Source organism: Oryzias melastigma, linkage group LG6 (assembly GCF_002922805.2).
Source record: "Oryzias melastigma strain HK-1 linkage group LG6, ASM292280v2, whole genome shotgun sequence".
In the NCBI taxonomy this organism is placed as follows: Eukaryota; Metazoa; Chordata; class Actinopteri; order Beloniformes; family Adrianichthyidae; genus Oryzias; species Oryzias melastigma.
Window position 1 is genome coordinate 34,239,505 of NC_050517.1, and position 12,399 is coordinate 34,251,903.

Here is a 12,399-nt window from a genome sequence, read left to right on the forward strand (position 1 = left end):
TTTAGTTTAATCTGTCACCATCTAATTCCCGCATCATTTAAATTAATCTTCGTCACCGTCTAATTCCCGCATCATTTAAGTTCATCTTCGTCACCATCTAATTCCTGCATCATCCAAGTTCTTCAAATGACAGAAAATCAAAGAACATAAACACTGTTGCTCCAGTGTTAAAGGGTTAATAATAGTATTCTTGCTGTCTGGCCTCCTGCGTTCCTCCCTGCTCCTCCTCATCTGGAAGATGCAGGTTTGACAATATGGAGAGAAAAAAAAAGGCAAAACTGCAGGATCAGAACCAAGCAGGCCGACTGATGCACAAATTCCCTTTCTGGGTTTGAAAGACTTTTTCTTTAAGCCTTCATGCTTGTCATTCACCCATGGACTCATCTGCGGATGGCGTCTCCTTTACTTTCTGGTCGAGGCTTTTATGCGCCGTTACGTATCAATGCACAGACTGGAGGTCGTGTGGAGGTCAGCTTCTGGAACAAAGACGCTTCAGCAAACCACAGGACCGGAAATCAAACACGGATCCTGAGATTTACACTCGACTGAGCAGCAACTTTCAGCTAAAAGTATATATATATTTATTAATCAAAAACTGTATTTACAAAACGGGTTTTAGCTTCCCCAAAAATCTTATCAGTAAATATAGATACACATATCCTGGATTACTAAGTATTTTTTCTCAATCAGGATTGTGGGATTTCCCTGATCTGGATCCGCCATCAGGATTTGTGACATCAGAAAAACTGAGGATTTAAAGTGAAATCTAACGAGCCGGACGCCTCGGACGCCTCGGACACAGACTAGCTGAGAAATTGCTGATAAAGTCAGCAGACCGACAGAGGAAACGCTGAACGTACGACGTGGGTAGAAAGAAAAGAAACGAATCAGCAGAAGTTTCCTTTCATGTTCTGAAGCTGACCTTACAGATGACCTGAGGGTCAGGAACATGGAAACTGACGGATCAATATGACATTCAAATATAAATCAGCACGGGGGCTCACCATCCACCTGAAGTCATATAAAAGTTTACCTGATGATCCAGTAATCCCTTCATTCTGGATGGAAACTGATGGATTTTCCTTCTTTAGGTCTGAATCCAGAACCAGAGAAGTTCTAAAGAAGAGTCTGCAGACATGCCTTTTTGCAGCAGGATTTCTGCAAAGACAGCAGGAGCTGCTGCATCTGCGCAGACTCTGCAGCTGCTGTGCTACATCTGCATCTGCGCAGACTCTGCAGCTGCTGTGCCACATCTGCATCTGCGCAGACTCTGCAGCTGCTGTGCCATATCTGGATCTGCGCAGACTCTGCAGCTGCTGTTCTACATCTGCATCTGCGCAGACTCTGCAGCTGCTGTGCTACATCTGCATCTGCGCAGACTCTGCAGCTGCTGTGCCACATCTGCATCTACGCAGACTCTGCAGCTGCTGTGCCATATCTGCATCTGAGCAGACTCTGCAGCTGCTGCTCTACATCTGCATCTGCGCAGACTCTGCAGCTGATGTGCTACATCTGCAGCTGCGCAGACTCTGCAGCTGCTGTGCTACATCTGGAGCTGCTGTTCCACATCTGCATCTGCGCAGACTCTGTAGCTGATGTGCTACATCTGCAGCTGCGCAGACTCTGCAGCTGCAGGAACTCTCCCCCTTCGCTGACGACATTAAAAGGCCAATAATTCTACACTTCCCTGAAGGACACGACAGAGGAGAGTCTGATGAACGGATCGATACCAGACTTGTTTTTTCCTATTCCTCCTTCAGCTTTAATGCTAAGAAAAAAATGTCTCATTTTCAATTTAAGTCACTGTTAGATCTGCTGTTTTGTACCTTAAGCTACGTTAACTTCAGGGTTTTCTCTCACAAATCTTTATAATAATATAAATAAAAGCAAAAAAAAAAAAAAAATTATGAACATGGAGGTGTCAGTTCAGGATATGGGCTTTCCTTTAAATAAGTTTGTTTTAACTCAGATTTAAACAATTAGACTTTTTCTTGTTTTCTACAATCAGGGATCAAGATGATCCCTGATTCTTTACGGAAGCAGATTATTAGAAACATGCAGACGAAGCATCAAAGTTCAATTACAGCGCACGCATTCATCATCGTTTAAACCATCCAATTAACTGAGATGGTAAACATCCACTTTATATGACAGCAGTTTTCACCTGTTTCATATTATATCTTCAAGTTTTGGGTTTAAACTGTCCAGAAAATAATCTGTTCATATCCTAAATGTCAGTAAAGTTACGAAATAAATAAATAAATAAAATATTTTTCTTTGCATATAATTTCATAAAATGAAATTGATTTGTAACTCATACAATATATTTTGTGCACAACTACAAAAATTCTGAAATAAAGAAAATAATACAAAATGCAATTTACACATGCACAACTCAAAATAGCAACATTTTGAAACGAAATACGTGCACAAATTACACACTAATCGCTTGATACACACACAAAAAAACGCTTTCTTAAACAGAAATGACCCGATAACTAATATAAAAAAGCTTAACTACATGTTTTTGGACGACTTCATGCCACCAAAAAGAGAAAGCACAGCCTTGAGAGAGCGATGAGAATAAAGAAACTGTAGTGTTGAGTGCTTTAAAAAACAATGTTTAGACTTTTTTATATTAATCATCGGGTCATATCTGGGGGGAAAATGTCAAGTTTCACCAGATAATATTCACAATCTTACATCAAAGCAGCTGATAAGAAAACTCTGATGACCCAGCATTCGAGCAGCATTTAAACGCATCACTTGGAGACGTGAACAGAGTCTCACATCAGATTTGTGTGTAATTTTTAAGATTGGTGCGTATAATGTATGGTCAGTTTCAAGCTGTTGTAATTTTAATTAATGCATGTGTAAATTGTATTTTATATATTTTTTAAATTTCACAATTTTTGTACTTATAAACAAAACATATTGTGTGCGTTATAAATCAAGAATTACATAGGCACAAATTGGGGTGAGATACATTTTTTGTAGTTAGTATTTATTTAGCATTTATGCATATATAGAACGACCATTTCTGGATTAAATGTAAAAAAAAAAAGCTCAGATATCAGATTAAACTGCTTTTATTAAGAAAATATGACTGCGTCACTAAAAAAGTTTGGAAACTTAACAAAAAATACTGTATTTTCCGTATAAATCAGAGTTTTTTTCATAGTTTATCCAGGGGTGCGACTTATACTCAGGAGCGACTTATTTATGTTTTTTTTTTTTTTTATAAACATAAATAGGCTCATATATATATATTGATTTTCTCAGTAAACATCAGTCGTCCTTTTGCAGTTGTTTGCTCTAACAACCACTAGAGGGCGATGCATCCGAAGTATTTGCTACTGACAGTGGTAGAAGAAGTGTCGTCCAAAACAAACATGGAAGAGAATCTGACTGTTTTCCTCTTAAACTTTGATATTTTTCTTTTACAGATCAAAATGTATTTATTTATTTATTTATCTACGTTGGGCTCAGCAGATTTGTTCTGATACTTCAGACTTTTCCCCCAAAAGTGCGACTTATTTGTGGTTTGCTGCTTCTTGATTGGTCATTTTTTGCTCTTGCGACTTATACTCTGGAAAAAATCGGTACTTTAAGAGAGTTTTTCGTTCTTCCTCAAAGTCTAAAATGTTTTTCCGTCACATCTTTCTGTGCACAAACATTCACACACTGATGGCAGGAGGAGACGGGAATAACAGGAGTTTAACGCAAACACATGAATTGTGAGAAAAACCTGCAACCATCTGAACATAGATCCATTTGTCAAAAAACAAAGAACACAACAACGTTAATTATGACTGTCAAGCACGAGGGTGTAGGGTTGGTGATGTGGGCTTTGAGCCTCCTTCCTTACATAGAATAGAGTCTTGGCATTTTGCAGGATTTGGATCAATCCTTGTTCAGGGATTTTCGTGAGACATTCTACAGACAGTCGGTCGGTTTAGTCGAGTTTTTGCCGATGTCAGAACATCCACCTCGGAGTGGTTAATATTTCTGCAAAAACAAAGCGAGCCCGGCTCAGATAGCAGAATTAAAATTAGCTCCGGCTTTGTTCCCGTAAATGTAAATATGAGCCAGAACAATACATAATCACAGCTGGGTGGGCAGCCACTCAGAACCGTCTGGCAGATTGATGTTTAGGGCATATTAGGTCTAAAGATTTAGACCAATTTGCATTACCTGACCTTTCTGTGTTTCCTAACGAGTTGATTAAGGCTTAAAACTGCTCACTAGGGACTTTTATCTTCCTATTTTACACACAAAAGTTTAGAAAACGTGTTTGAGTAAATTGAGATTTCAAGAAAACGTTTATTTTTCTGCAGATTTGAGGAGATTTAAACAATTGTTTGCATGTTTTCTCGCTCCTCACCTCTCCGTTTGTAAGGTAACCTTGGAGGGCTCCACGTTGGGATTCTCCCACTCCAGGTGGGGGCAGTGCATGAAGTAACACAGCGTGTAGATGGCCTCGGGGGCCCAGTGGATGGCACAGCTCTTTTGGTGGATGGGGGTCCCGTTGTTGTGGTTCTTCATGTAGAGCGGCTGCAGGTGGTGCATGGCTCTGGACACCAGGTCACCTGCAGAAACACACACCGTAAAAACAGGAAGCACCGCCTGCAATCAGAGGAATCCTATTTTCAGTCTGTGGCCTTTAAAAAGACATCAGGGAGCCGCCGCCGTCGATCCTTCCAGCCTCTCTGTCAGGGGAAATCAGGAGTTTTCATGAGCCACAGTCAGGAAGAAGACGCTTTGTTTGGCTGAAACTATGGAATGAGGTGGAGAGGGAATATTTGTGGAAAAACAAGGACAGATCCGAGTTTTCCTGCTCAGGATCTCATTAATTAGATTCCAAGTAAAGTTTCCAAATCAGATTTTTCCTATTTCTAATTTTTTAAGCAAACAGCTTGCTGAAAAATATGTCCGCCACTGGTTTTTGCTATTTTGGGACAAGACTTGATTTCAGTAAAGTGAAATTTAGCTGATCCTAAATGGAGAGTCTGAAGTTTCTCCCACGCACAGCCCCCTTCTTTTCACGTTTTTGGCAGCTTACTTATTGTGTTTTATTAAAAAACAAGCCCGTGTTATTACAGTGTTCACTCAAATCCCATTTCAGGAAAATCTGTCAGGCTCTTCTCTTTCCTGTTGGGACCCGCGGCTCTATGAAGACGAGTAATGAAAGTCTGAAAGAGTAAAGAGGAAGTGACACGTACTGTTCTGGTCATTTTAATTCCGAAACGGATCGAAGTGGAGCGCTCCTCGTGTCTCCGAGGTCGTGAACGAGAGGAAACCGTCATGATGGAACAAATATCTGTTAAACATGAAACTGTGGAATGTGTCCACATCTAGACACATTCAAAAATATCTAGACCCATTAGAACACATCTGGACAGATTCAAAAATATCTAAACACAAAAAAACACATCTAGACACAAATTAAAACACATCTAGACACATTCACACACATCTTGATACATTTACACATCTAGACACATTCACACATCTAGACACAAATTAAAACACATATAGACACATTCATACATCTAGACACATTCACACATCTAGACACATTTACACACATCTAGACACATTCACACATCTAGACACATTCACACATCTAGACACATTTACACACATCCACACACATCTAGACACATTCACACATCTAGACACATTCACTCATCTAGACACATTCACTCATCTAGACACATTCACTCATCTAGACACATTCAAACACATCTAGATACATTCACACATCTTGACACAAATTAAAACACATCTAGACACATTCACACATGTAGACACATTCAAACACATCTAGATACATTCATACATCTAGACACAAATTAAAACACATCTATACACATTCACACATCTAGATACATTCACACACATCTTGATACATTCACTCATCTAAACACATTCAAACACATCTACATACATGTACACATTTAGACACATTAGAACACATCTAGACAAATTTTACACATCTAGACAAAAATTAAAACACATCTGATACATTCACACATCTAGACTCATTCACAAACATCTAGACACATTCACTCATCTAGACACATTCACACACATCTAGACACATTCACACACATCTAGACACATTCACTCATCTAGACACATTCACACACATCTAGACACATTCACACATCTAGACACATTCACACATCTAGACACATTCACTCATCTAGACACATTCACACACATCTAGACACATTCACACATCTAGACACATTAAAACACATCTACACTCATTTACACAAATGTACTCACATCTACACACATTTGCATCAAAGCCTTACACATATTCAACCTGAAAATAGTATTTAATGAAGGAGAATTCCCTCTGAACTTTCCTTCAGCCTGTAGATGAAGACTCTCTGATCCAGACAGCAGTTTCTCTGGTTTCATCTTCACCCTCACACATTTCATGGTTGCTGTTTCCTGCTGGTCTGACCCGAGCTCAGAGGACGGACGCTAAAGAAGACAGTTCTGTGTTCAGGAGCCATGTCTGCTGCAGAGAAGCATGGGGTCTTCCAGCATGAATACTGCAGTTTCATTTGCTAAAGGCGTCTTTTATGACTTTGCAGCTTTTAATCAATATCTCATTCTGAGAGAGAAATAGTTTTAAGATGGGAGGAGGAGATGCTCCTTAAGTGTCTCCTGCTCACCTTTAATTATGCTCTGTTTGGTCTCTGAGGGTCCAAATCCGCTTTAAGCAAAAACACTCAAATGAACCTCAACTCATCAGAAGAATCATAAATACGGTCAGCTTGGAGTCTGCACAGAAATAAACACATTTACTCAAAACTTAACATCTTTGCCTGTTTGAGCTGTCAGCTGTTAGACAGTTATCAGGTTCACAAAAGTTTTAAATGAAATCCTGGATTTGATTCTCATGTCTGAAGGACAGAAATTCATTTGGGAGGTTCTGCGAGCGTGAAGAATGTTTCTTCACAAGAACCACAGACCAGAGGAGCAGGAGGAAGACTGCTTCATGGATCTGATACAACAGCTAAAGGAAATCCAGCGCTCACAGATGATTGGCTGAGAGAAAGATGCAGCGAGTTGTGATTGGATAAAGATTGATGAGAAGGAACAGGAGAATTCACGGGCCAAAATCCTGACTGGACTTTAGAGAAGTTACACATTTAGAGTGGACACAGTCACACGATCACACACATCTACACATTCATACACATCTAAACAAATTTACACACAATTTCTAGAAACAGTCACACACATGTAGTTGCACCCCCACACATCTAAAAACACTCAGACAAATTTAGACACATTTAGACACTGTTAAACAAATCTAGACATAATTACGCACATGTAGACATATTCACACACATCTAGTCACATTTACACAACTCTAGACACTTTTAACACATCAAGACACATCCACACACAGTAGACTTGTTCACACACATCTAGACACATTCAAAAACATCTAGACACATTCACACATATCTAGACACATTCACACATATCTAGACACATTCACACACATCTAGACATATTCACACATTTAGACAAATTAAAACACATCTAGACACATTCACACATCTAGACAGAAATTAAAACACATCTAGACACATTCATACACATCTTGATACATTTACACATCTAGACACATTCACACACATCTTGATACATTTACACATCTAGACACATTAGAACACATCTAGACACATTCACACATCTAGACACAAATTAAAACACATATAGACACATTCATACATCTAGACACATTCACACATCTAGACACATTCACTCATCTAGACACATTCAAACACATCTAGATACATTCATACACCTAGACACAAGTTAAAACACATCTAGACACATTCACACATCCAGATACATTCACACACATCTTGATACATTTACACATCTAGACACATTCACTCATCTAGACACATTCATACATCTAGACACATTCACACATCTAGACACATTTACACACATCCACACACATCTAGACACATTCACACATCTAGACACATTCACTCATCTAGACACATTCACTCATCTAAACACATTCAAACACATCTAGACACATTCACTCATCTAAACACATTCAAACACATCTAGATACATTCATACACCTAGACACAAATGAAAACACATCTAGATACATTCACACACATCTTGATACATTTACACATCTAGACACATTCACTCATCTAGACACATTCACACACATCTATATACATGTACACATTTAGACACATTAGAACACATCTAGACAAATTTTACACATCTAGACAAAAATTAAAACACATCTGATACCTTCACACATCTAGACTCATTCACAAACATCTAGACACATTCACTCATCTAGACACATTCACGCACATCTAGACACATTCACACATCCACACACATCTAGACACATTCACACATCTAGACACATTAAAACACATCTACACTCATTTACACAAATGTACTAACATCTACACACATTTGCATCAAAGCCTTACACATTCTGAGAGAGAAATAGTTTTAAGATGGGAGGAGGAGATGCTCCTTAAGTGTCTCCTGCTCACCTTTAATTATGCTCTGTTTGGTCTCTGACCAAACACACACATCGAGACACATTCACACAAAACTAGACATATTCACACACATCTAAACACATTCACACACATCTAGACACATTCACACACATCTAGACATATTCACACACATCTAAACACATTCACACACATCTAGACATATTCACACATCTAGACACATTCACACACATCTAGACATATTCACACATATCTAGATATATTCACACACATCTAAACACAGACACATCTAGACACATTCACACATATCCAGACATACTCACACATATCTAGATATATTCACACACATCTAAACACACACACATCTAGTCACATTCAAACAGATCTAGACACATTCACACATCTAGACACATTCACACATATCCAGACATATTCACACATATCTAGATATATTCACACACATCTAAACACACACACATCTAGTCACATTCACACACATCTAGACACATTCACACACATCTAGACACATTCATACACATTTACACCCCCCCCCCCCACACACACTTTTAGACACATCCATAGATACATTGACACAAATGTACACACATTTAGACACACATTAACACACGTTCACAAACCGATTGTTGTGTGATTGAAGCCGAGCTGAGAATAAATGTGTATATTGTTTCTTAAACATCCACTTTTGGCCTTTTTCTCTGTCATCTGTCCACATTTGTGTCTTTGTCAACTGAACTACACAATGACAGCTGATTCCCACAGAACAGCATCGATCTTCATTTGTTCAGACTGAATTTCTCTGCTGTTCCTTCAACCTGAAACCTTCTTTAAACAAGCTTGAAGCTTTTCCAGCTCGCTCTCATTACTTTCATGGTTTCTTAACACGCCTCTCTTGATACAATACATTATAAAAGTGATATTTCAAATAGATTATCTGTATTAGGATTAACAGAAATAATAGATTCGTGTTTGAATAAACCATATTCTGGGATGTCTACATGTTTGGTTCTACAGTCAGAACAGCAGCATCAGCGTTTCCTCCTTCAGGAAGAGCGACTGACTCTGAAACGGATTAGTGGGGGGAAACTTTAAAACTCTCTGATGAAGCTGCTGCATTACAGCTTTGGACGGAGGGATGCAAACACGGTAATACCAACTGAAGGAAATGAGATGCTGCAACCCTGAGCAGCTGAACCACCGTCGCTGTCTCTGCCTTCATATTACACGCCGCCACACAGCTAAGACTGCATTACGCAGCCGCCTGCAGCCACCATCACTGATGCAAAGCTGCTCCCCCGATCCAATAACACGGAGAACACACACGAGTCTCATTGTTGAGCACTCACATCCGAAGTCATGTGACAGATCCACGTCAGAACGCCGTCTGCAGCACAGATTCATGCAAAAATGACCATCTGACAGACGACTTCAGCAAAGCAGATTCTTAAAAAACCTTCGTTTTTATTCCAAAAACGTTTCAACTCCAACAACCTTCAGAAAATCATAGTTAAAGGATAATTCTACGTCCTCATTCTGAACACCCTCAGAGAAAATGACAGAGATAGAAATGACTCTTCAAGCTCCTCAAACATTCTGTTGTTCTCATCCTGTAAAACAAGCTTTTACTGATGAAACAATAAACTGATGTTTAAGACGCAGCGGGGACAATAAAATGATGGGATTGGATCTCAGAGGAAACAAAAACTAAATCTGAGTCAGAAAAAAAACAAAAAAAAAAAAACAAAAAGAAAAATCCATCCAAGTCTCTGACTCTGTATATATTCAGCCACTACATTAAAATAATGTTAAACTAACAGTATGGATTACAGTTGATCAGGTAAAATATTAAAACGTCTTTAGTTTTAAAATAAAATCTCTACAGACTGCATCTGAATCCTGTTTTTACAGGATTATTTGTAGGTTTCTATATATGGTGTTGCATGAATTTTGAATTTTACACTTTTACAAATGCAGAGATTTTTCTCTCTCAGCTGGAGAGAAAAATGTGAAAATGCTAAAGCAAAAACCTTTGCAAAATGCCAAAGTTGCTAAATAACTCAAAGTTGCATAAAAAAAGCATAAATTGCGTAAAATATTTAAATGCGTAAAAGATATGAACACCAAAAGTACAAGCATAAATGTCCTGAACACTTTGATACAATGTTGCTCAGGTTTCAAAGTGCATTTCTATGGAGCTGAAAAATCGCATCAATTGCCAAAAAAAATTGAAAATGCATAAACAATATCAATATTAAAAAGTACAAGTCTGAACAAGCTGAATGTTTTGACACCAATATTGCATTAAAGTACACAAGGTTTTTTGAAGAATTTCTCATTTCAATGGGGCTGAAAAATCACATACATTTTTTTATTTTATTTTAAATATTACAAACTATATGAATACCAAAAGTATTCAAGAAGGAATGTCCTGAACTTGCTGAATGTTTTGATGACACAATTGCTTAATTTTCAAAACTGCACAAACTTTTTCAAAGATTTGAGGAAATTCCAATTCTTTATTAATGGGACTGAAAAATTTACATGAATTGCAAAAAAATAGAATTAAATAAATGAATAAAATGCGTAAAAGATACGAATAACAAAAGTCGGAATGTCCTGAACGTTTTGAAACTAATATTGCATGGGTTTCAAAATCCACAAAGGTTTGAATAATTTCTAATTTCAATGGGGCGGAAAAATCGTATAAATTGCATACATTTTTAAATATTGCAAAATATATGAAAAACAAAATGTTAAAAAGGAATGATGAACATTCTAACGACAAGATTGCAAGTGTACAAAGTTTTTTGATGAATTTCCCATTCTTTATCAATGTGGCTGTTTTTAGGATAGAAAAAACAACAACTAAATACATTTATTAAATAAATTAAAAAATACAAGCAAATGACAAGCCAAACATAAATCTAAAGACTAAATGGAACGATTGAAGACTAAATAAATAAAATATGAAAAAAGGCTGAACTGAAGGAGGAGAAAGCAAAAAAACGGATCCAGAAGCTACAAAAATCAAAAAACAAAAAACACCCGAGCCAGCGAGGCATGTGGGCCGGTATGTTTTAAAAGTGGGGAGAAAATGTGGGTCCCAATTTGGTTTGTCTGCACTTTCAGTGGTGGCCCCACCTGTGTTTGCCCACATTAGCTTAGGTGGGCACTCAGTGGGTTGGCTCGCTACGCTAGCCAGGTAGACGGCATGCTAGCAAGCGCCACTGTAGCGAGCTAGCGAGCTCCAGTTTATCAAGTTGGGAGCTCTGCTGTAGCGAGCTAAACTGTAGCAAGCTAGCGATCTCCAGTTTATCAAGCTAGCAAGCTCCAGTTTATCAAGCTAGCGAGCTCCAGTTTATTAAGCTAGTGAGCTCCAGTTTATCAAGCTAGCGAGCTCCAGTTTATCAAGCTAGCGATCTCTAGTGTATCAAGCTAGCGAGCTCCAGTTTATCAAGCTAGCGAGCTCCAGTTTATTAAGCTAGTGAGCTCCAGTTTATCAAGCTAGCGAGCTCTAGTGTATCAAGCTAGCAAGCTCCGGTTTATCAAGTTGGGAGCTCTGCTGTAGCGAGCTAGTGAGCTCCAGTTTATCAAGCTAGCGAGTCCCACTGTAGCGAGCTAAATTGTAGCAAGCTAGCAAGCTCCAGTGTGTTGAGCTACCAAGCTCTGGTGCATCGAGATTGCGAGCTATGTTGTATCAATCTAGTGAGGTCTGCTGTAGCAAGCTCCGTAGTAGCGAGCTAGCAAGCTCCGTTGTCCACTGGGCGGCTGGTTAGCGTAGCGAGCCAACCCACTAAGTGCCCACTTAAGCTAACACAGGTGGGGCCTCCACTGAAACTGT

General features: G+C 38.6%; 1 protein-coding gene across 1 annotated transcript in view; it reads right to left on the minus strand.

Annotated features, from left to right (window-relative positions):
* Positions 1 to 12,399, minus strand: part of btbd11b (BTB (POZ) domain containing 11b) — a gene marked incomplete at its 5' end in the record, with an annotated part of 33,689 nt that overhangs the window by 16,749 nt on the left and 4,541 nt on the right. The window contains 1 exon segment of the mRNA XM_024281315.1: positions 4,385 to 4,589. Coding sequence (XP_024137083.1) covers positions 4,385 to 4,589 — 205 coding nt within the window.